The sequence below is a fragment of the Sturnira hondurensis genome, unplaced genomic scaffold, assembly GCF_014824575.4.
Source record: "Sturnira hondurensis isolate 20B ecotype Veracruz unplaced genomic scaffold, ASM1482457v3 Scaffold0014384, whole genome shotgun sequence".
NCBI lineage: Eukaryota > Metazoa > Chordata > Mammalia > Chiroptera > Phyllostomidae > Sturnira > Sturnira hondurensis.
In genome coordinates, this window is record NW_028087015.1 from 39,006,255 (window position 1) to 39,031,603 (window position 25,349).

Below are 25,349 nucleotides of genomic sequence, written 5' to 3' on the forward strand. Positions count from 1 at the left end.
TAACTCTGTTACTCAGTCAAATTAATACACTGGTTTGAAGGAGGTGCAATGGGCCCCTCCTGCACCCGCAGCCTGGGCTCTTGGGAGGGGCTCTTCCCCTCCCCCCAAGATGTTCATCAGAAAGCTGGCCCCAGGGTTGGCGAGTGGCCGGGCCAGACATGTCTCCCTCGCCCACCCTTCCAGGCTGCCATCTTCCAGGGGAGAGATCAGGTGTACAGGGACAGCCGCAGTGGTGCAGAGAAGACAGGGGCCTTCATGGCCACCAGCAGAGCCCAGTTCAAGCGGCAGCATGCTCCTTGGCTGCGCCTGGCACTGGCTCGTGCCTCGGGAACCGTGGAGAGGACGGAGGAAGAGTCCCTGATCAGGGTGGAACCCGGCCACCTGATAGGACTTCCACTTTGGGGTCGGCATGGGATGTAGAAGTACCTACTGTGGGAGTGGAACCTTTCGTGTGTGCGGTTATGCACATCACAGGTACATGTGGTCAGGGTAAGAGCTTAAATACAACAGAACACGGGGCATGTGGCATTTCTGTTCAGAGCTGGAGCAGCGAAGAAATACAGTCGAGTGCCAACCGCCTCTGCACACGGCTCCCGGCAAGGACACCTCAGACACGGCCCTTCAGACACGTCTCTTTTGTAAAAAATGAAAAATCGGGAAGATGCTAAAATCTGGGGAAATTAATGAGGGCTTTTCTTTAAAAGGTAAAGTAAGTGATTTTTGCCTAGTGAAAGTGTTTCAATACTTTGAAAAGCATGGACCCTTGTTCCCAATTGAAATTTCCTTTGTCACCCTTCTTCACACTTGGCGAGCACATATACTTTGGCACCTTTGAAAAGAAACTTTAATAAATAAGGGAAGAAAGAGAAACTCATTAGTGAATGGCAATAAATAACAATAACTTAAATCTCAATAAATATCTTCTCTCTATTTCTGTATCTGAAATGGATGCATTGCATCGAGTAGCTTCTCTGGTCACTGGTGACCACGCATAAACGGAGCTGGGGTGTATGTAACATCCGTCTCTCTGTAAACCGACGGGCCAGCGGCCTCCCCGCCCCAGGGCGGTGGGGCTTCCCCTTTTGCTCTCCTGCAAGAATGCTGCCAGGAACCCCAACTGGTCTCCTGTTTCCAGGGCCAGAAAGGAAATACCTTCAGGTTGGTGTTTAGGCATGAGGACAGCCTTTTTGGTTCCTAGCCAACTTCTCCCACCCCACACACCAAGTTCAAAATGAGTCGCCAGCCGTTCACAACGTGCTGGTTGTAGTAACCCTCAGGCCTTCACTTTCAGATTCCAAGGTTACTGTGACTTGTGTCTTTGCTGTTTTTCTCCCCTTCTTTCCGGGGCATGTCTCCATTGAGTGACAGAAAAATAAACCTTTCTTGCTTTCAGCAGTAAAACGTAATGACGAGGAACAACACCAGGATTACGTTTCCCCGGTGTCTCCTGACGTCTGAAAACAAACCACAGGAGACACACTGGTTTGGTTTCAAGTGCATCCGCGACTGTGCCCGAGACCGGTGAGGGTGGACGGTGGACGGTGGACTGTATCAGATGGAACCATGGTAAAACCCAACCAGGAACACCAGCCCTGAGCTTCTGGTGACAACGGCCGCCATTCGGGAGAATCCAGATGGCTGTTTTCTCCCTCTCCTGTCCAGTTTTTTGCAGCTGGATCTCTCCATACCAAACTCCCCCAATGGCTGCCTTCCTCCTCCTCTTCTTCCTCCTCCACCTTGGTCCTCATCTTCCATCTGGGCGAACGTTTCCTGGGAACCTTGGTCCCCTTCTTTGCTCGGTAGCAGGAATGCAATGTGCCACGGTCTCTGGAGCAGGGGTCAGATACATCCACACCTTTTAGCGGAATGCTTCCTTAGAATATGGTAAACCAGGTTATCATCTAAAAATGACAGGTCGTCATCAAAGGCGACGGGTCTGCAACAGGCCTGCCCCACTTTGTCACTCGCCAGCCTTCTATTTTTGGATAAGTTTTTCAATATTTTGTCGTACGTCGTCTCGGCAGCCTCACAGGAGCCGCTGCAATACCGAAAAATCAGTTCCTCCTTGGTTTCGTAGCCCAGACCCAAGTCGGTGACGTTCAGGTGGACAGCGGTTAGGACGCAGCCCCGGTTCCTGCCCCTCTGGCCCCGCCGGCCTTTCCCCCTGGGGTTGTCCGGGCCGGCAGCCAAGGCCTGCCGGTTTCGCTCTCTTCTAGGAAGCACAGCCATCTGTTTGTCCGGGGTCCTTTTCAGTCTTTTAATGGTGGCTTGGATAAAATCCATGACGTCATCAAATTGATCAGGGTAATCCTCCGGCATATTTGCTGTTCGACAAGAAAACAACAGAAAATGTGAGACAACAGCAATGGTCATTTCAAGCCATCTTCTAGATCAAAGGGCCTCCCAGAGTCAACCACAGCTCTGACCCAGAGCAAGATGGGCAACCTCCATGGCCAGCTCAGTGGCCATTGTCACCCCTGGAGAGCAGAGGCTAATGTGCACCCTCTGAGACTTGGAGGAAGGAAAACAACCCCGTCGACAGGGGAGACTAAGACAGTAGGGGGACATACTTCCTGGTAGAGAACAAATTCTTAGGGGCATGGTTTCCGTTCGTGTAACATCTGTCACTTTTCACAAGGCAGCACTGAGGTGGCTGTGAGCTGGCCAATCCTGCACGGCCAGTTTTCGAGTCTGAAAACAGAGCCTAGAGTAGAGGGTCGCACAAAGTGAGGCTGAGCCAGGATGCTCACTGGAGCAGAGCACCGCCCTTGGTGGGAGGTGTGGGGAGGCCAGCGAGCCCTGGAGGAATTCCCACGCAGCAACAACGTGCAGACTGTGCCGTGGGGGTCCTTACAAAAAGGTCGCCGAGGGTGGGGAGCCATCCTACCCTGCTGCCGCCAAGTGCTCGTCCCTAAATCTGACCAATTTAACAGCTCTGTACAGGCCCGAGGGGCCAGAATCATTTTGATAGAACAAATGAAAAGCTCATGAGTGCAACTATATTTTAAAACTTCCTTAAAAAGCATTAAGAGGCTGAAAAACAGCCTACTTTTCAGTAATGAAGACACTGATTTACCACCTCCTTGGAACAGCATGAGATTAAAAAATACGGTAACACTGTGAGTTGATCATTAAAAGGTTTCACAGCACTAGGAGGAACGAGATGCGGTTGACCCCGGGGTGGGGTCCCAGGGCGTCTGCTGCAGGCCGTCACATACCTCCCCTGTCTTGGGTTGCAAACAGGACACAATGTGTACTTTAGGGACACCAGAGGGAGGAATGACGAGGTATCCGCCGTGATGCTTGAGACCTCCAGGGAATTAGTTGCCTCTTGGGGTTTTCCACTGCAGTTCAGCCCTCGCTTTGGCTGATCAAGAGAAGAGGCACCATCTGAACAGTTTAATACATTTCTCAAAGAGAGAAGCAGCTCCAATGCCTGTTTATTAGGTTCTGGACGTTTCATGCTCCCCTCATCCCATTTGCAGGTAACTTAGTCTGTTCGGCACTGCTCGTGGCTCAGAGAAATCTACCACTCTGGGAGAAAAGGGTTGTCAGCAAGAGTCAATGTTTTGGGCGGAGACCAAGTTAAAGCAGAGAAGGATCACGCTGTGCCTAACCCACATCAAACTGTTTGGTCATGAGCCGATTGCTAAAAAAGACCTTGGGTATCCTACCGCATAAAACAAAAGCTAATGTGACTGAACCACCCCCATCTGTCTGTCTAGATACAGATAACACATGGGAGATTTATGATCTGCAGCAATAGCAGAGTGGGGACCCTGTGAGTCCCCAGAGCACCTCAGTACCGGTGTCTACAGTTTGCAGCTGCTTCCCCCCCACCCCCAGGTCTGAGCCCCACCCCCTCCTGCCTGGATAGCTCCCTTATCCTGGCCTTCCCTCCTTCAGCCTGACTTCCACCTGCAGCTGGCGTGGTACTCACCACTGGTCATGCCCCTCCTCTGCCCCAGTCCTGCCAGGGGTTCCCCATTTCTCTTGGGGGCAAAGCCAAAGTCCACAAGGGGTCTAAGGCCCCACCTGACCTGGCCACGGCCAGTCCCCCAGCCTCTGCTACCTCTGACCTTGTCTTCTCCTCACTGTTCTTCCAATGCGGGACTCTCGACTTCGGGTTTTGGGCTGGACCCTTCGTTCTTTGCCGTGGGGGGCTGCCCTGTGCTTTTCAGGATGATTGGCTGCATCTCTGGCCTCTAGCCAAGAGATGCCAGTAGTATTCCCCAGCCCCTCAGTAGTGACAAACTGAAGTGCCTGCAGACATTGCCAAAGGTTCCCTGGGGCAAAATGTCGTGGGCTGAGAACCATAGTTCAAACACAGGCAGGGACTTGGGCTGTCTTCTTCCTGCCTGGACACTGTTCTTCAGAGAACTCAGTGGCTGACTTCCCATGTCCCCTTCGAGTCTCACTCAAATGTCCCCACTGCCAAGTCCCACCCGACTTCCCTCATTTCGAATGTAGTTCCTCCCCAGGCCCACATTCAGACCCTGCCGCCCTCCTGACACTTCCTTCAGACACCGGGTATGTGCGACTTATTTCTTGTGTTTGTGATTGATTGCCTGCCTGCTCTGATCCAATGTGACCTCGAGCATACTGGGACCAAGCGGCTTGGCTTGCTCACCAGTGGATCCCAAGGGCTTAAACAGGGTCTGATTCCTGGAGGCCCACAGTAACTTATGAATGAACTAATCCTCATCAAGAGGGGAAAGAACGAGTCCTTGGACTTCTGCCATGACCTCCCCCCGCCAACCCGTGGGGAAACGGAAGGCTCCAAAATAAACAGCGCCCCTCACCCTGGAGGCTGTGAGGCCCTAAAGGACGTCCCAGTCACTCTCCACCTGTGAGCTGAGCAGAATAATCTTCTCCAAGCCGACCTTCCCTGCCAGGCCCGCTTCCTGGGGCTTCCAAGTGTCAGCTGGCAGGCCCACCCTGCCCTGAGCGTGCAGAACGGCCGCACCCCGGGAGTCACCTGTCCCTACTGTGGGGTTGGGCAGAGAGCAGGAGAGCACTCCAAATCTGTCATCTCCCCTGAGCACGCTCTGACTGGACTTCCTTAGGAAGTCTTCTGTTTTCTTAAAACAGAACTTTAAATCCCTCTGATTTAAAGAAATGGACTACTTACTTTGAAAAATGAGCTGCTTATGCTGTTTGTGGTTTTTTTTCCAGTAATAAGCTATAAAAGAGGAAATTAGGTGTGCTCAATTTGAAAAATCCATGCTCAAGCTTCTAAAACTAAGATAGTAGAGGTGATCAGTCAAAATACAAGCAAAGTCTTCAAATTCCAAAAAAAAGAGACTCTTTGTTTTATAAAAGGACTTGCACAATGGGGTCCCTGGTTTAAGAATTCCCCGAATTGATCATTAACTTAAAAACCTGGGAACATAGGAAGCTAAAATCTATGAAGAATCAGCTGAGGATTAATCGTAAACGAGGATGAAACATTACTGAAATTTTAACCTAAATGCATGGGAACACATGTGAGTTAGCAAAGTTCAACTTACACTGGTTTCAGACTCATTACCTTATAGCACATGATAAATTATGTAATTCAATGTGACTAGAGTGATGATAATGATTTGAATCAGCCTTTATAATGTTCTTATTTATTACCATACACGTTCAAAGTCTCTGAAAAACATGCTCCCTCCTTTATAAGATGCTGTACTGCATAGCTCTTTCCTCTGGCGTTGCTGGCCAGACACAACACAGGACACTCCATTAAACTTGAATTTCAGATAAATAGTGAATACATTTTTAGTATAAGCAGTCCCCCATAACGTTTGGGACATACTTGTACTCCATTAGGAGAGTGTTTAGTCCCTTTTTCTTATTTTAAACTCTACTTGGCCTTTTCAGGGTGATGCGGTGTGCATGGACCAGCCACTTGGCCTTTTGGGTGACGCGGTGAACAAATCATTGACCTTGAACTGAAAGGCTTCCTGGCACCTGGGAATCGGTCAGTCACTTTTCGATGTGTCAAACCGAAGGGTGCAGTTAGTGAAAACTTCCCCTTCTGATGGGAAAACCTCCCTCACACCTCACTGTTAACGTGGACATATTTATTAAAGCCCCAAGTTCAGGCCATAAGCACTTCTTATTGAGCTGAAAGGTTCCCTTCCTCCCCTTTCTTCTTATTGAAAAATACAGCAAAAAACCAAATATAAATACTTAGGCTGAATGTTTTACCTGGATATAATTTTTGGAAACCAGAAAAGGGCAAACTTATACTTTCCAAGCCACAGAGCAAGGAGTCCTGTTCCTTCCAACTAAATTCCGAATTCCGGGCCCTTTGGTGCAAAATTCTCACATAGAGAAGTCTCACTTTATCAACAACACTAGGCCACTGAGGGACAGCGGGAGCCAAGCACCTCATGAGCCTGGCCTCAAAAACTCTGCAGAGGCTTTGAACCTGGCCCAGGCGGGTCAGCTCCCCAGGGGGAACCAAGGAGCCCAAAGCTGCCTCCATCCCCAGGAATTCACCGAGCTCAGGGGAAGAGAGGCGTTTGGGTTTGGATTTGTTCCCTAAATTAAGACTTAATGTTATATCACTTTGTTCTTCACCCTATAAAGAGCTTGGCAGAATGTCAGCTGCACAAATGGCCCTCATTAGTATTAACTTTGATAGGAAAATCCTTGCCGACCACAGAAGAGGACCATCATTGGTTTTTAGAGGCTTGCTCATTTCCCAGACCAACTCGGAGGAGAGACCTCGGCTGGAAAAGCACTTCCATCTAAAAGCTCAAGTTTTTGAAAAACCGAAATGCCCAAATGCATTGAAGTCATCTTTCAGTTTGCAACCAAATATTTTGGCATTATTCTATTTAAAGGATTCCAACTTTGATGTGCCCTTTGTATAAACAGTCTTATTTAAACAAATGAAACCTTGTACTAGGGCACGACTCTCGGAACAAGCCGTTCGCTGCAGAGGCTTCGCCTCACTTGATTATGGGGAAAAAATACGTCACCTTGGGAACAAAGGAAGGTGACTGGGACGTTGACTGTTTTGTAAAACTCAATGAGTTTTTATGGGAACGACGGTGAAGCCTCTGAATGCTCCCTGCAACTGCAAACTGGAAGGTGCGTGATCCCCGACATCGTCTCCGTGAACCTGACCTTCACTAGAGAGTCCCCTAAATGCTAGATTTCTCTCAAATGCAGCACAGGTTTACTACATGGTCATCAAAGGGTCGTTTTTGACTTGAATAGAGTTGTGCCCCTCCTCGCTCCAACCAGGCTGGAGGCTAAGCTGGTCTGCAGCACTGTCTCTAAGCCGTGGGCCCACGAGGGAGGCAGCACAAGGTCATCTAGGAGAAGAGGCAAGGAGATGACCCCTTACCAGAGGGAAGTGGGCTCTAAGGACAGAGGAAGGTCTCTGAGGCTGCCAGGAAAGAGGAGGCCGGACCCTTGTCCCCAGTGGCTCTCTCTAGAGGAGCCATCTGCCAGGCCAGAGCCAGCCTCGGGGACCTGGGGGCCATAGGAGTGTCTTGCTCTGGGGAGAACCTGCCTCCATCCTTCGCTGTAAAGTGCCCAGCTCCTGTGTGTTACAAGGGCCAGGGTCAATGTGCTGAGGTCCATGGGGGCGAGCAGCTGCCCAAGGCAAGGCCGCACTGTGAGAAGGGTGTCTGGAACCAGCACTCGGGTGCCTTTACTCTTGGCAGTGCCCAGCACTGGGTGGGGGGGCTAGCCTCCAGGTGTGCTGTGCCTGGGGCTGCCGAGGTGCTGGGCAGCTGTCTTCCTCAAGGCTGCCCACAGAGAAGTGGCAAGTGGGGTTTGGGGCACACGTGGTCTAGTATTCTTTGCTTACCTGTTCCCCAGGTCAAGTACAAATTGCTCTGTAGACCAAGTAGATAAAAATAGAAGTTCTCTCTCCTTCTCTTTATATACCTATATCTATGCAGCCATGCATATATGTATCTATGCACACGCACATGCATGTTTGTACGGAAAGCTCAGCCTCAGACTGATGCAACCTCTCAAGAAAGTTCCCAACAAGTGTCATTCATTAGACCAGCTTATTTCTATTGTTCAGTAAGGCACAGACAGGATTTCCTTCCACTACTGTCAAAATATTATAAGAGCTACACAGCAGAGTCTTGCTTTTATAATTCCTCACATCAGAAAATTTCACTATTCTATATTTTGTGTAACAGCTCCCTTGAGGCGCTAAAAAACCTCACCAGTACAACGCTGGGGTGGACGCCGACTTTCATGCAATGTTAACTTTAAACTCAGCAACATCCCTGCAAGGCTCAAGTGGGGGTCCCATAGCATCTCCACTTCAGAGATGGGGAGACCATGGCGGGGGGAAAGATCCGTATTTGCCCGGGGCCACCTGGCTCATAAATGTGGACTCAAGGTGACTTGGTTTCAAAGATCAGACTGGTTGGAGTGCTCCATGATACTATTTGTTTTTAAGTAAAAATCTGACTACCCTGCAGCTCTCGAGTCTCGGGGCACCTGGAATGCCCTCTGGAGCACGCGCCAGGTGCGCGGCTTTCCTCCGCAGGTGTTCGCCGAACTCAGAACAGGAAGTGCGAGACGCATTGGCTGTGCGGAATTCAATGTGAATGCTAAAATGAGGCTGCCACGGGCCCCAGGATTCAGTACACTGTCTCCATGAAAGGGAATGCATGGCCTTCGGGGGCATCTCTCCCGTGTCCTGGCTCGTGCCTATCGGTCTCAGGCAGATCTGGCGTTTTCCCAGGTAAAACCGGAAAACCGGCAGCCAAGGGTGGCAGCGGATTCAGACAGAGAGGCCCCGTCTCCGGAAGCTCCTCAAACGCACTCTGGCACCAAACGACTGTCGCTGCAGAGCTGGAGAGGACGGCGCCTGGGATTCCAGTCTGGGTCAGTCCCTGCCCAGCCCTGTGACCTTGGACTAGGCACTTTAGCCTGATGAGGTCAACTGGACCCTCTCTGGGGCCCTTCCCAGGGCTAACACCCTAAGGCGCAGATGGCCTAAGGCTTGGTGGAAAGTGCTGCCGGGTCACTTCTCTCTCCGAGGGGACCACCTCGGCTGATACCCCCCAGCATGCCACTCGGCCACTGCCATCCCGGCGCCTGTGGAACCCCATGGGGCGTACTGTAGGTTCTAGGAGTTCTCCACCTTCTCAGTGTACCTCTCGGCTCAATGTCTCAGTTACGTTCGAAACAATCAGCACCACGCGTCTCTCAACACACCGAGTCATCTCCCTTTGCCCTCTTTAGGGGAGGAGAAAAGCCGAGCTCAAAAGGTCCTTCCTGTATTTGAGCCTCAAACACCCAGGTTCTAGTGGGTGGGGGACATCCTTATGCCTCAGCCTGCAGCTTCCTGCCGAGAGGACACCCAGTGCCATCACGCCGTAATCCCTCGGTCTCCCACATCCAGAAGCCAGACCCATAAACTCGCCACTTTCTTAGAATCGGTTTCATCCATTTCTGTTTTCACCGCTTCAAGCGTGTGGCGGTCCCAGCAGCTCACAACACCGAGGCTGGGCTTGCCCACTGCTGCCGAGGGGCGAGGAGGGCCCCGAAGCTCATCCTGCCCTTGCTCCCACGGGCCCTCAAGGACCCCTGAGATGTGTGATGCTAGTCCATGAGAATGTCCCAGTTCCCTGAACAGTTCTACAAGTCCTGTCGTCTGCTGCTATTTAAAAGTGTTAATTTTGCCATTTGTTTCAACGAATCAAAGAAAAAGAAAAAGCCCCTTAAGTCACTCAGCTCTGGAAGATGCTGCGTTGCACATCACGAACCGACCATCCCTACTTTCCGACTGCGCCAGAGGGCACCCCTTCGGAGGAGGGCCGCCCGACCCCGTGCTCCCATTGGGTCAGCTTCAAGAGGGGCCCACGGTGTCTGGGTTCTAAGAATAATCGCCAGCAGGGGCAGTTTACGAAGTCTCTGTGGCCACGGCCAGAGCTACCTGTGTGTCCTCTCCCTGACCAAGCGGTTGGTTGGCAATAAAGCATGATGTTGTGGGTTTCTTTGAAAAGATTTGCATTGTGAAAACACCAGTGTTTTGTTGTTTTAAAATAGCATTTCGGATCCTCTCACAGCAGAAGGAAAAGGCAACCAGAACGCAAACCATTTCAGAATCAGAAACGGGGGGCTTTGAGTGTTCCTCCAAAAGCCACCCTGCCCCCGAAACCCTCCTTTTCTTTCCTGTTTCCACCCACTTGGACCGACACTCATTTGTTATGCTGCATCCTGAGGGTTTCGTGTCCTACAACCGACCTAAGAAAACTTGTCCTAAGCGTGATAGAAACTGCTGCACGAATACAAACAGCCAACCATACCCCCACCCGGGGCAGAGACAGACCACGTCCACTTACTCAGACTCCAGTCACCTGGCTCTGATTTCCACCGCGGTGGTCCGCACTTTTATCACAGTCGTGTTAATAATTTTACAGTAATGGAGCATGGCTCCCCTGGGGGGAGATTGTCCTTTCTCCTGCTTTTAAGTCAGAAAAACACCCAACGGGGTGCCCATTTGCCAGCTAATCCACGCACACCTGGTGTGAGCAAAAGCACGGGTGGTCTGCAGCAAGTGCCCCACGCTAGCGAGGGCTCACCGTGAGCTCTGCCACTGCCCTCAGAATGACCTTCGAGGGCAAGGGTGAGAAAGTTTCCCAATGAAAGGAAGTGCACAGAAAGCCGCCTGGGAAAATAACCCTGTGGTGATGTCAGAGGCAGGTGGTTTTTTAGGGAAACCCCAATGGAAGCTGGAGGCAAAGGAACCTTGGCTTCTTACTCCCACAAAGCCCTGCCCATGGGCCTAGAGGCCTAGGATTCCCATGGCCCTTCCCAGGGGTCTGGCTGAGCTGGAGGAAAAGGGCCCGAGGCACCGGCAAGAAGGGGCCTGACTGATGGATCTGGTGGCCAGGCACGAGGAGGAGGCACTCTCTACCCTCCAGGACTACAATGATGGGAACCTCTGACTCTTCAGGTCAGCTCTCGGTGCCATTCCGAAATTACCGCCTTTACAAAACCCCAACGCCTGGTTTTTCTTCTCGCTGACTTTCTGTCATGGCCAGAAGAGTTACGTGGCAGTGTCCTAGGCTGGCAGGAAGCGATCGTGTGACACGGTCGCAAGAGCAGGTGCTGGGCTCAGGTTGCCCTGGGTCCAGCGTCTGGCTCAGCTGTTTCACCACACAGAGCCCCAGCCTCCCCTTTGAAGTGGGCATGGCCACACCTTCACCACCATGGCAGAAGAGTGTTCAGCTCAGTGCCCGAGAGCATTTAACAAACAGTGCCTGAAAGGTTGTCCCTACGGTGGTTGTGCCTGTGACAATTCTTTGGTGATGCCTACAGAGAGGGCAGCGGTGTGAAGATCCTGTACCGGGGATGCAGACACTGGTCCCACGTTCGTCTCGCTGGCCCAGAGGACAGGGCCTGGCACCCGCAGGCAGTCTGTGTGCCATGGGCAGAAGGAGCAGGTCTGCTGTGGGGATGTGCACTGTGTCTTCCGAGTTCCCAGCAATGCCCGAAAATGACCCCCACAGGCGTAAACTGACTCCGAAGCCCACGAGCAGTGCTTCTGGGCCCTTGGTGGCACAGATCAACGTCTTCTGACTGAGGCACCTGCCCCTCTGGGGGCACAGGACCACATTCCATAGAGACAGTGGGTAGTTTTAAGAGAATCAAGGTCCAGATCCTCAAACATCCCCCCGTGCTGTGTCTGGCCCACAGCTGGTCTGCCAGTGAACACTCCGGCCGCTGGTTCTCCTTTCTCAGTCGCCCTCCTGTCTTCCGGAGAGAGGAGTGCTTCCTACCCATCTCGCTTATCTTACTCAGAGGCACTGTCCGAGGGTGAACACCTGGAGGTGCCGGGCAAGGACAGTGAGGCCCGCATGGCCCTGGCCACAGCCTGCTGTCAGTGCCTCCTGGTGTGAGGACACAGCATCACGAACTCAGTGTTCTGAGGCTTGCCTGAATCTCGTTGTGTGGAAACAACCACACAAATCCACACTGAAGAGAAGCCCGCAAAAGAGCACATGAGACGGCCCGGACTTTCCAAAAAATGTCGATGTCATGGGGGGAAAAAAGGCACAGGAGCCATGTTAGAATAAAGGAGACTAAAGAAACCCGGAAATCAAATGCAATTTGTGACCCCTCCAGTTAAGAAAAAAACTCTAAAGAACATTATTGCCACAACTGGTGAAATTTCAATATGAACTCTATTAGATAACAGTATTGTATCAACGTTAAATTTCCTGAGACTGGTAACTGGATTGTGGTTACATAAGATAATGTCCCTATTACTAGAAGGTACTCCTGAGCTGTGGGGGGCCCCCAAAAAACCAGGGAATTATCTCCTGGAGGGCAGGTCCCTTGTAGTACAGGCCTCCCCCATGGGGTGAGTGTTCTAGGAACCCAACTATATCAGTGTACCAGCTGGTGTTGTTGTGAGAGGCTGTGTTCAGCTTCAGTGAATTTTTCTGAAGACTCTTTCAACCTGTTTGCCCATTTCATGATGGGTGATTTACGAGGGCACCTGCCCGCACTGTGCTGAGTGTTCAGCAGCGTTTGACCAAAAACAGCATGACCCCCCATGCCCCACCTCGCTATTTACCAGATCTTGTCCAGAGCAACATTTTTTTGTTTCCCCTGAAGGAAAACGTCCTCCAAAGGAAATGTTTTTGCCAACTTGAAGAAGTAAAACAAAAAAACCAGCAGAAGCACTAAAAGGCAACCAAATCAATGAGTTCAAACACTGTTTTGAGCAGTGGAAAAAGTCTCAATAGGTATGTTGCATCAAATGGAGAGTACTTTGAAGGTGACTGACATTTAAACATGTAAGAAGAAGTACACAATTTTGCATAAATAAATTGTTTTGGGGGATCACCCCTTATGTATAATGGTATGCTTGCAACTAATTCTCAAACGATTCAGGAAAAAAAATGAAGCCAAAAGCTGACAAGAGGCCAGTCCCAGTGAAGGGCACACGAGGACACGCGTAGCATGCGAAGGGCACCGAAACACTTACTGAGGGAAGGTCCCGTGTGAATAGCCAGGAAGCACTGAAGCAGGCGGTTCTGTATTTCATTCCGGCAGGTGCACTGGCAAGGCCTGGCGCTTTATCTACCTGTCTGTCCGTCCGCCCATCCATCTATTCATCTCATAATTAGGATCTGGAAGTGTGATGGTTTCCATGGGCGAATTTGAATTGAAAATGAGGTTGGACCTTTTCCAACCAAAAAAAAAAATCAATATATTTGGGCTGGTTAGTTTAATAGTTTCCAAGGACTCGAATAAGCTCAATTTGCAGGTTCACAGTTTTGCCAAAAAGGTACGTGAAGCACATATCCAGTCCCTGAGTGGGCTGGGGACTACATCTGGTACAACTAATGACACCTATGGTAAGAAAACTTTAGCTGTCACTTTCCACATGCAGAATAGTTGACGACAGGATTGATGCAGGTTCACAGCACAAAACGGTTTGAAAACTGAAAACCGCGACTTCCCACACCCGTTATTAAACTTGTGCAAAAGCAGGGCCTCGTCTCTGCGGCGCTGACTACCTGTTCCTCAGCGGCCACCCAAACCACCCACACACCCCAGGCCTGTGCCCACCGGGGCACCTGTCTGGCACGTGTGTGGTCATCCTTGGCTCCCTATGTGAGCTCCCCACTTCCCCGGGCAGCGGAGGAATGATCTGAGGAAAAGAACCTTCCAGAAGGCCCCCCAAAGGCTATCACCCTATGAAGTCCTTGACGAGTCCTTGCTTATGTCCTGAACAGTTAGAGGGCCTTCTGTCATTGCCAAAAGCATCCGTCTCACACGAGCATGTGCAGAAACCCAGGTTTCCCTCCTTCTGATGCCCTGGTCTGGTCTGGTCTGGGAAGTAGCCATTCGTCCTAGGAGCCCACGCCCCACTGCAGCCCACGGGGAATCAAGGAAAGGGCAGGAAGGACTTCGGACCAGCTTGCTTGATCAACTTCCTGGAAACCTGCACGTCAGGGTCACTCCACGTATTTTTAGTAAGCCACTGTTTGCACTTTCTTAATCTACTGACACGGGGGCACAGCCTGCGTTGAACCAAAGCTACTGACTGCGGGACTAGAAGTTGGAGGTTTGCATTGTGGCTGGGCCTGGCACTGACCTTGCGACCCTGAACAGCTCTCTAGGTCTCATTTCTTCACCTGTAAGCTGGGGATACTAATATCTCCTCCTGCCTGCTGGGGCTTAATGCCCGCATCTAGGACAAGATACAAAACCTATTTGTTAAAAATGAGTTTACCATGTGGATAGCTAAGAGGTGCCCTTCCCTTACTTGGGGATTAAGAGGCTGATTCAACTGTGCCTATTAAAAATAAAGTTTTTTAAAATAAGGGCACCTTGCTTCAAAGTGAAAACTACGCCCATGCTATAGAGACCCCACTCAGGAGCAGCCTGACGCTCACGAACGTTTGCAACATCCCGGCTCTGCGGCCAGGTCCCACTTGCTGCGGCCTGCCGACGTGGCATGTTCTGGGCCACTCACTGCCATCCAGAACAGAGCAAGCACCTCCTTTTCCTGCATTTTACAGCATCTCCTAATCTGGGTGTCACCTACAGAGATAGCCTCAATTTCACACCACTTCCCGCCACCTGTTCCCAGTACTTGGCGACGGGTCTGGTCTTCTGTATCTGCCACCTGCCCCCTCCCCATACAGTGGCCACAAACTCGTCCAGGCTGCTCCTAGGTCTGGAATGTGCTCTTTCCCCTCTCCCTCCCCTTCCTAAGATCCATCTTTCATGTACAGCTCAAATCCCCCTTCTCCCCCAGTCATCCCCTGCTGTGATCTCCAGACCCAGGGCCCTCACTGCTGGGAATACTTATCATGACCACAGCCAAGGTCACCCCCTCGGCAGACAAAGCTGTCTGACTGGCTGACCCTCGCCCACCCACCCACCTACCCATCCATAGTTTGCACTTAGATCATAAGCTATTCATGTTCAGCGGTGCCATTCAGATGCCACATTGCACCTCACACAGGAAAGATCATTGGTACTAGCTTCCTGATGAAGCTCAGTGGTTAAAGAACCAGTGTTTCAATGGAATGAAGTCGCCACGGACCCTTCAGTACTAAATACAGATGAAAGGGGTGCTAGAGGGGAACGTGCCAGCTCTTCCTTTTATTTTTATAGCAGCCAAAGTAGAATCTTTTGAGCAGAATTCTTCGGCTGTTGGATCAGCCTAAGTGCCTAAGACGGGCCAATTCAAATCAAGCCTAAAATAGATTTCTCTAAACAGCCGCAGTTTGAAATAGGTCTCGACACAGGGGCCAGCGTGAGACGCTGGTCTCAGCTCCCAAGTGAGGAATCAGTCCCTCCTGAGAGTCAGAAGTGCCGTTTCTTGATTCCACGAGCCAGGCCCCACACGGCAGAGCCCGTTTCCAGCTCAGGTAGTTACTTTGCCACAGTAGCGCTCATCCGCACAGTCCCGAAAGCAGGATGAAGCAACAGACACACACTGTATTGATTCTGAACTCAACCTCCCATAACGTGACATGTGAAAACTCAACCACTTAACCAGCTGATGGCACTGAAGTTGCCCAGAAGTGTTTTGCTGGGTTTATGAAATGTCTTAAATTAAATAGCCAGCGGGGATCATTTAAAACAGAAACACTGTATCTCAATGCAGGTAGCCAACTCACAGCCCCCTTACCACCCACATGTGAAGGGTTTGCCCTGGCTCCTGTCTCCCCACTGAGGAGAGGGGCTTCCTGACATGGCTCTGGGAATCTGGTGGGGAAAATTCCATAGGAACTATGTGGGCTCAGAAAATGGGGGGAGGGAAGCCTGGGAAGAGGCAGGGGACGCCAACCCAGGGGCAGAGTCCCAAGGCAAGGCTGACCTGCCTACGTGCTGGTGCGCTGGTCAGCCGAGTGACTGTGGCGCCCAAAATAGCCTCCCGCAAGGCCTGCATTTCTTTCACGCTGCAAATTACGTTGCGCTGCTTGGGATTCCACCAGTCAGAGCCTCGTCTTGGCAGAGGCTGCCTGTGGCAGGAGCATGGGGAGGGGCCGCTGGAAGTAGGAGGGTGACAAATGACAACTACACTACTTATCTCTGGGGCTTTACAAAGCATTACCTCATTTAACCCTCATAGCCACCCCTTGAGGCAGGCTGCATATTATCCCCATTTCACAGATGAAGAAACTGAGGTTTAAGAGATGCTAGGTAACAGCCGGTTAAGTGGCAAGGCTGGGGTCCAAACCACAGACTGATCTGAAATGTGTGAAGCTGAGCTCTTGCTTATCAAAACTCCTTGATTTCTTACTCTCTGCCCTCCTACAGATGTAGGGACCTGGCACCTCAGGAAGACGCTCTAGCCTAATAATATTGTGAATTAGACTTCAGTCACATCTGGTTTATATAGATTTTTGCGGGCTAGCCTGGGAACTTGATAGCTTGATTCAGAAGTTTGTTTCTATAGGCAATTTTGTGACTCGCTACCCAAATGGTGGAATATAATCCTGTTGAATTACAACAAATTGTGGATGACCTGTAATTGCAGTTTCACAATGCTCTGTGTTTCTTCTCATTGGCTTCCAGGCCCACACAATAAGCCACTTTACCAGCCCAAGGGTTTTCATGTGTAGTTTCAGTTTACAACGCTCCCAAATTGTACCCCATGTCATACATTTACTAGCCACTGTGTTCCATGAAGGCAGGGCTTTCGTCTCTCACGTGGAGCAAGTACCCAGTACCCAGGATTCCCTAGTACCCAGGACAGTGCCTGGCACACACAGGCACACATGAACTGTTTGTTAAGTGAATAAGTGGTTTTAGATCGCAGATTTTTAAATCCACATGCACATTATGTGTTTCCTTGTGAAATACACTGAGAGCTGTTGCACACAGCTGAGATCTGGGATGTGACTGTGATCAACTAGCACATTCAGACAACCTCCTGCAACACGGCTTTGGTCATCAATTGCAGACCTTCCTCCCACATAAAGTGGTTTCCCCTCAGTAGCAGAATCAAATGCTCTCTGTGCACTTCACTGGTTTGGGAAACTCTGGTCCTGGCTTCAGAAGGCCTGCCTCCTGCCACCCTGGGCCTCTGGCACTTGGCTAGTCTGCTTGTGGGGCTCCCTTTCAGCTCTGAAATACTATGACATCTGTGAGTTTCACCTTCTAGATCCCTCACTGTCTACTTTAATCGCCCTTTGGAGAAGACATTGGCAAAAAAGCAAAATAAAAGAACAAAGATAGCTAGAGGAAAAGGTCTTGGATGCCCCACTAGGAAAATCACACGGCCTTGAGTTTCAACAGGTTTGAGGTTGCTATAGGAGGCAGCCACAGCCCATTCACTTGATAGTCAACCTCTAGGGAAGCAAGTGGGCCAGTTGTGATTTCCAGTGGGATAGCTTACCCTAGGAATGGAATTCTGGCTGTTCCATGGACATTGGACCGGCAGAACACAGGCGACCTCAGGGTGAGTGTGTGTGTGGGGTCCAGCCCAGGCCCCTTTGAACAGCACAGAGCGACCATTAAGGTGGCATCAAAGGGCCTTTGGTCAGTCACCAAGTTACAAGCCTTTCAAAGGAAGAGGGGCCGAGATAGACGGTACTTTATATTCTCAACTAGAACAAGTGACTTAATGTTTTTCTACATAAGCCTGAACCAGTTGCACGGTGTGCAGAGCAGGATGTAAATGTCAGCACTGAGACAGGGGCGCGTTGACACGCTCGAGTGTGCGCGAAGTCTGCACACTGTCATTATTCTGCCTTCCCTGCGCTGACAGCCTGCTACCGAATTGAACATACCTGGAAAGAAGTCAAGTTGGCTTAGAACGCCACTCAGCTTTTCTTTCCAGTCTCCGCTAGGATCTATTGGGTCTTCCTATAGAGAAAACAGAATTGGCTGCGTCCTGCTGGGTCCAGTGTAAACAGAGTGGTCCAGATCTTGTCCACTGGTGACGTAGCATCAGTTTTGGAAAAGGGAAGTAATCTCCCTTCCCCCATGACATGCGCTCCCCACCTGCCCGATTCGTACGAACAACGCCACCTTGCTCTGGGATGGATGGCACCTTACACGAGGCACAGATTTTCATGGGCTATGATCAGGTCAGAGTGACTCTAACCCTGGCTGCAACATGAGACTCACCTGGGGAGCATCTGATATCCAGATGCCCAGGCCACACCCAGACCTGTTAAATCAGAATCTCTTTGGGTGAGGCCCGGCATCTGAGTTCATTCATGTTCCCAGGTGATTCCAGTGAGCAGGAGTCTCTTTCGAGTCTTTTCCCAGAGGCTTTTAGGCCAGGGGGCAACACTCATCCCCACTGGCATTTCGTAGTAGAAAGGCCTTCCTCTACTGTACAGTTTTAAATTGTTCATTGAGTTGTCCAAGCAAGTAAGTAACTTGTCCAAAGTCACAGAGTTAGTTGGAAGCAGAGCCAGAACCAGGAGCCAGGACCGACTAAGCCTAGGTAGATAGCACACTGCTATGCGAACCAGCTCCCCAGGAATTAACCAGCATCATAATCGGGCCCTCACTCTCTCCTGCATGGCCACGTAGAGAACGCCTACCTCCCACGTGCCCCGTCCCTCTGGTCTGGGCCGTACGAACGAAGGAAAAGCCACGTAGCTCTCTCATGGATACTGTCCTAAAGGCAATGGTACCGAGGGGCATTTTTAAATTTAAGTTTCTATTAGAGAATCATTTATATAGACTAAGATGGAAATTTGCAGTTGAAACCAAAGGTTTTAAAAATAGGATTATATCGTGCAACTAATTGACCGAACTGTTGGAACAATTATTTTAATTTCAATGAAGCAAACAGGTCCTCTCGCTAACCTAAGTCACTCTTGAAGTTTTAATTTGCCTTGAAAAATGAACTTTTTCTCTTTTTGGGGGGCTTCTGGCACAATATGCTTTTGTGTTTGTAAAGAAGCATAACATAAATTCCTCAGATCTGCTAGGCTGTGCTTAGCCCGAGGCTGCAGGGTTTGGGGGCCTCTTACCACCTCTGACTTGGGGGACCACTTCTACTGAGCATATGACTACCACGTATTTCAAGTGCAAAACGGCTGCAGGGTAGTGTGAGGGGGGGTAGCCAGGGTGACACTCTCTGGCTATGGCTCACTATTGCTTTATCTGGGGACTGATTTTCTCCCTCTGTGGCCTACATACCTCTCCAACCATCTCTAACTTGCCATGTGGCATATCTTGCTTTATGTAACAGATAAACTTTTGTTCATGTAAGCATGCAGGGTAAATTATATCAAATCATAGCTAACATGCCCTAATAAAGTGCCCCCTAAAACATTTGCGAGAAGCACAATTACAGCTTTATTTTCTAATGTGAATCCCCTGGTTTCTTAGGAGTTAACACTGTCACGGGTGGAGTGAACTACACTGCGACCCTCTTCCCCCACCAGGTCCTGAGATCTGGGTTCACCCTCAGTCTTTCTAGAACCAGAACTTTTCTGACACGGCCCAGATGCCTGCCCTGGAAGGCGAGGCCCTTCTGCGTTCTCTCTGACTCTGGCTTGGTTCTGGGAAGGCCGAGGCCTCTTCCTTTTCAAGAGTAGTTTAGGATGGAAACATAATTGTTTTTAGAATCTAGCGAAGCCCGGTGCCCCCAAATAGATAAGGGCTGGGGAAGCAAGAAAAAACGTGTGTGTGTGTGTGTGTGTGTGTGTGTGTGTGTGTGTGAGAGAGAGAGAGAGAGAGAGAGAGAGAGAGAGAGAGGGAGAGAGAGGCTGGGGAAGGGGAGAAAGGCCACAGGTGCGTTTCCCTGTGGTGGCGGAGAAAAGATCTGTTCATCGGAATGCTAAATGGACAGGACAATGATTCGATGCCCTCTGTGCAGGGCAAACCAGCACGTACCATATACAGACTAGGCACCCGGGGCCTTTGGGCAGCAGCCGCCAGTAGCACCAGCGCAGCTCTGCCCTCGGGGCGGGGGACGGTGCGGCCCACGGGGCTGGCTTGGGCTGTGTGCCGGCGGCGGGTAGGGGTGCGTGGGGGTCCGCCGGCGGGCCCCCCGCGGGGAGGGAACGGTTCTTACAGTCACTGCTCAGCGCGAAGGGAGCGCGGCGGCGGGCGAGGGAGCGGTCTTCGGCGGGCGCCTCGGGAGGCCTCTTACCGGCGGGCAGCGGGAAGGCGGACGCGGTGTGGAGCAGCACCAGGCAGACAGCCACGACATCCCATAACTTCATTTTAGAGTCCCGTCCGGCGGCGGCACCTGCGCCCACGGGCGAGAGAACCGGAGAACGCGAGTTAAGCCTGGGCGCCGCCCTGGGTGCAGCATCCCCGCGCCCCCTCCAAATTTGGCACCGCAGTCCTCTGAGGCCGCTGCAGTCCAGCGGTTCCCTGGGCACCTCCGTCCTCCTTCCAAATCCCCTACTTGCTCCCCCTCCTGGTGCGCCCCAAGCGCGCGCCTCTCTCGCCGTGTCGAGACACAACTGCCTTCCTTTTCTGTCGCCCTTTCCCAGGGGTCTTATTTTTGACCAGGGCCGCTGTCAGCACAGGTCCCCAATACAACGACCCTGGGACACCGGGTCAACTCAATGACACCAGGGCTCCTCACCAGTCCCTATTTCTGGTGCGCACCACTCCGTCCTCTGGCGGCGACCGGGAAGCCCCCATGCTGTGCCTGTGCTCCGCCCCAGCCAAAGACCTCCTCTCCCCGCCGGGCAGCTCTCGTGGGCTGCGGAAAACCACCTCCCAACCCAAGCGGGTGACCGGGCCTTTCATGTTAGAATAAAATCAAGCTCACCCTTGGCCCGGGGATCCCGATCCTGCTCCCAGCTAGGCGGGGCAGGCTCCGCGGCACCCTCAACCCACCTGCCGCCCACGCCTCATTCTTCCCACCTATTTTGTCGTCGGAACAAGAAGTTAGTAGAAACGTGCAGACGTTTGGTCGGCGTGAGATTAAATTACGTAACTCCCGAAGCATCAGCTCCGTTTAAAATACTAGTTCCACCTCCTAAAGTTATGAATATGAAATCACGTCTGAAAAAAACCTGGCGGAGCATAAAGTAAGCGCTCAATCGGGCTTCGGTATTGGTTTTAGGTAGGGATTGCGTTTGTCTTGAAAAATGTTCATCCTTCGTGGTATATCCGGACACCTTTATTTTTGCAGTTTTGCGAGATTCCGACCCTAAACCCCTTCCCTCCCAGAGGAGCCTGGAGCCTCCCGGCCTCCCCGACCCCCAACCCCTTCCCGGTCACTCCTGGACCATGGTCCCTGGGTCCGGGCCTCTTCGGCTTACACCGGCACCAGAAGGCCTGGGCCGCCAACGCGCACTTGTCGGGGCTCAGCTCTTCTCAGGGAAGGGGCCCCGTTTGGCTTCTCAGCCCTTGCATTCCTAGAGGAGAGGGCCACGCACGCGGGAGGAGGTGGAGAGAGAAAGGCGCCGTTAACTCCAGGCCAAACTCTCTCCACTTAGGAGGTGGGGGGCGGGGGGCGGGGGGGTGGGAACCCGGGGCGGCTACGGCTGTTACCCAAAGCCAGGGTTCCAGTTTCCAGAAACTGGAAGTGGAAACAAGTGGAAACCACGGGATTCGTGCAGCTGATTACCCTCTCTTCCAAATAAAACGGACTCCTAGGAAAATCTCTGAACTTTTCCCACGGGAGACAGTTTCCAGGTAATGCAAAAACCTGGGCGCCTTTAGTGTCTATGAAAAACCAGGCCTGTCGCCTCCCTTCCAGCAGCCGCCGCTTCTTGTCCGCGTCTCCACCCAGAACTGCCGCCCGGGTTCCTGTGCGGCCCACCCGTAGAAACGTTTAATTCGGCCACCACCTCCCACCGCCGCGGACACTAATGCATTTTCCATCCCTAGGGAGTCTGTTTGTTCGCCACGCAGCTGTTGGGATCCCGGAGCTGGTGGGGACTAGGAACTTGGGCGATCTGCTCCAGGTGCCTCATCCGCTGTGGCTAGTTCACACCCCCAGCCCCCCGCCCCCCCCCCAAAAAAAAGAGCAAAGGCCCTGGGTCCCAGCGCACCCGCCCAGGCAGCACAGCGCGCAGGCCGTGCAAAACGAGCGCAGCGAGGCGCGTCAGCAGAGAGGACTCGAGGACCCGAGGCCTCTCGCCTTCTCGCCCGGGGCCAGCTCCCCGGAGAGTGCGAAATGGCTGGCGGCCCCAGGAGCAGGCGGCCGCGGGGTTAATTCCAAATCGCAGTGCCCGCCAGCAGGAAGCCACAGAGGCACCAGATTTCCCTTCCGCATTAAGAGGAGTTTTCCTCTCCCTCCCCCCTGCTTGGCCGAAGGAGGGCTTTTTAAATTGGACGCGGGGATCCTCAATTAGAAGTGTGGCGAAGCTGGCAAAAGAGGAAACGGTGGGAAACTCCTCCTCGCCAGAGGAGGCTCCCGGCTCCGGTCCCCGCCCGCGGCCAGCTGCGGCGCTGGCCCCGAGAGAGCTCTCCCAACACCCCGGACTAGGAAGGGCGCATTCTCCCCTCTGAGCCCGCTAGGGCTGGCTCCAGCCGGAGAGGCTTCCCAGTTCTTGGAGGAGGAGCAGGGTATCTGGGGGCTGAGCACACAGTGGTCGGTCTACGAGGATGCTTTCTCTGAGCCCTTCTCCCTCGGCCTCCCTGTTCGTCTCTGTCCGACGTATTTCTGCTGCCTTTACTCGGCGTCCAAGTCTCTTAAACCATTGCCTTGTGCGGTAACCAAGCTCTCGCCAAGAAATCTGCCTCCGCACCCCTTCTGGTACGCAACAGGCAGGGCAAAGGGGGTGTGTCGCAGGCGCCGGCACCTAGTGGTCCCCAGGCCCGGGGCGGAAAGGACGCCCAGGAGAGTTGGCTCGCTCACAGCAGCCGGCGCTCGCCCGGGGGCGCTTCTGAGTTCCCCGCACCAGGGGGCACCAGAAACCGCCGGAGCACGTAGCGCCCCAGCGCCCGGGAGGCTGCGTTGTCAATTTGAGTATAAAGCTGGAGAAGAAACACTCCCCCTCCTAGCCTCTCCAAATCCAAATGACGCCGGAACTTGTGGATGTCCGCACCAGGATCCCACTACTCAGCCTCCTACCGCTCTGTCCCCACCTCACCTGGGCTGGGTTCCCCGCAAACTACATCTAGAACTCCTCCCCAGATCCCCCCGAGTCTGGGTGACAGCGAACTCTCCCGCACCTTCTCGCGTCTGGCAGACTGGGAGGTTTCTCCGGGCTTTGCCTTCGAGATCCGGATCTCAGGAGAGAACAGGGAGGCGCGCGGGGGTGTGCGAGCTGCTACTCGTGGTTTTCCTTTGGTGTGAGAACACAAGTTGCTGAAAGATTTGTTGCTATGCTTTAACTATGCCCCGTGTCCTAGACTGTCCGATGACTTGACTGTCCCCAGGTTGGGCCCAAGACCCCGGGAAGGGAAAAGAATAAGGGACGCTTTCTGTGGACAGCCCGGGGAGAGATCTGTCTGTGAAAGGGCCCGAGACTGGATTTCAGGTCCAGGGGTCTCCCAGAGCCCCTTGAGAGAGAGGGGGTGGGGACGCTGCTGGCTTCCCAGACAGCTAACGCTCGTTGAAAAGGCGACACTGTCCCCTCTCCCCGCCATAGCGGAGGCGTTGAGAAACGGCGCGGGGCGAGGCCTCCTGGGGGCCGGGTGGAAGCGCAGCGGCTCCCACTTGAAGGGATTTGGGGGAAGAAGTGTTTGCGTGGGGTTGGAAACGGCATCTGTCCCTTGGAGCACTTTCAGTGCAGATTCTAAACACTGAGGAGGAGCCGAGCGCGCTCTGACACATCCGCGGCAGGGGCTGGCAGAGCCCCGTTTGTCCGCCAATAAGCAGAAATGCAGGCAGCGCCGGGTTTGGGCCGCCCCCCGCCCACCTGGGCGCGCACGTCGGCCCTGCGGACCCCTTTGCCAGAGCCGAAACTAGGGGGGCGCCAACCGGCTGGAGTGGGGGTCCGGCGAAAGTTCACTCCCTGCCACGACCAGGGTTGGTTTTCCTCGGGTGGGGCTGGAAACCAAACCGGGACGAAATCTGCCCTGAGGTGGTGCAAGGTACCGGAGGGGGTGCTCCCCGGGAGGCGGCAGAGAGTCCAGGACAAAAGAGGTCATTGAAACGATCACTTCGAGGGCCTACGGAAAAGCTTTGGGGAGTTCCAAATGTTTGTCCGAGGGGAACGGGGGTCCTGACCTGTCCAGGGAGCCCCCCTCCTGAGTTTACTGCTGGGATGGTTAGCTGGGAGTGCGGGCCTTTGGAACGTGCGAGCAACCGGGATCTGAAAAGGGCGAGGAATGCGGCTTTGCGAGACCGCGCCCGGAGGAGGTGAGCCCTCTATTTTTAGGTTCTCAAGCACCTTTACAGCAGCCCCTCCGGGGCCTGCGCTGTACCTTGCTTGGAACCAACCCAAACAAGCTCATCAGTAAGTTTCACTCCCGGCAAAGCTATCTATGCAGCGGCACACCCCCGTCCCCCCCGCCGCCCCATTCTGGTGGCGTTGGGTTCAAAGATGACCTCCACCCCGCACGGTCCCCGGACTTGTCAGAACAGAGCCCCGCGCAGTGGGGTAGGGAAACTACCCCTCTCGGACATTCCGAGGTCCACAGGCATCAGAGGCAGCGAAGATCTTTGCCCACCTGGGAAGACAACCTGCCCCTCCGCAAGGCAAGCCTCTCTCCGCTCTATCCGCCCGGCGCCACCGTTCTCTCTAGTCCTTGCTCTTTCCAATCTCACGGCCTGCTCTGGGGTCCAGCCGTGACCCCTGTCTTTGACGGTGCCCCAAAGCCCGCTGTGCCCGCCGGCTACTCAGGCACCACCCGCCCCCTCCACCTGGGCCAGCTTCTCCGCTTACCTCGGATCCGGTCTCCGCAGACCCCCAGTTGGACATTAACTCCAGGAGCCCCAAGTCCCAGCCAATACACCCATCCGGGCCGAGGGCAGGAGTGCGGAGCCCCGCCCCACCGCTCAGGGCACGACGAGTTCGCAATCCTAGGGCCGCTCCGGGCTGCGAGGGCGCGCGGGAGGCGGTGGCCAAGGCTCCAGCCCCCTCCGCTGCGAGAAGGGTGAAGGATGGCGACAGTTCCTCCGCCGACCCCCCGCACCCCCAGAAGTCGAGGTCGGAGCAGCTGCAGCTGTCTCGGGTGGAGGGTGACCGGGCTGCGCCGGCCCTGGGTGCGGCGGGCGGCTCAGCGGCGGCGGCCGCGCTCTGCGCCTTCTCCGGGCGCAGCGCCTGGGTGCACGAGATGGGCCGGGCTGATGCTGCCGCCGGAGCTGAGATCTTGCCTGGAAATCCGAAGGAGACACCACGTCAACCAGCGCAGGGTGTCGGTTGAAGACATGAGGGCGCCAGGAGCGCAGGCTGGTCCTTGAGAGCCCGGGCCGGGGGGCCGGGGGGCCGGGGGGCCGGGGGCCGGGGTGGGGGAGGGGAGGCGCGGGGCCCGGGAGGGGAGGGGTCGGGAGGCGGTGGTGGAAGAAGGAAGGC

At 53.3% G+C, this 25,349-nt stretch overlaps 1 protein-coding gene across 2 annotated transcripts; it reads right to left on the reverse strand.

The window, feature by feature from the left end:
- Positions 1 to 25,036, reverse strand: GDNF (glial cell derived neurotrophic factor). Of its 2 annotated transcripts, none has more exons than XM_037063202.1 (3): positions 24,720 to 25,036; positions 19,994 to 20,170; positions 1 to 2,324 (listed from the first exon to the last, which is right to left on the reverse strand). In XM_037063202.1, exons 2-3 carry the CDS (start codon positions 20,142 to 20,144, stop codon positions 1,840 to 1,842), a joined length of 636 nt encoding a protein of 211 aa, XP_036919097.1. In that variant the 5' UTR covers positions 20,145 to 20,170; positions 24,720 to 25,036; the 3' UTR covers positions 1 to 1,839. The 2 variants fall into 2 exon arrangements, with proteins under 2 accessions (XP_036919097.1, XP_036919098.1); XM_037063203.1 differs by having other exon boundaries at positions 2 to 2,324; positions 20,072 to 20,170; positions 24,720 to 25,033.
- Between the last annotated feature and the right edge of the window lie 313 nt (positions 25,037 to 25,349).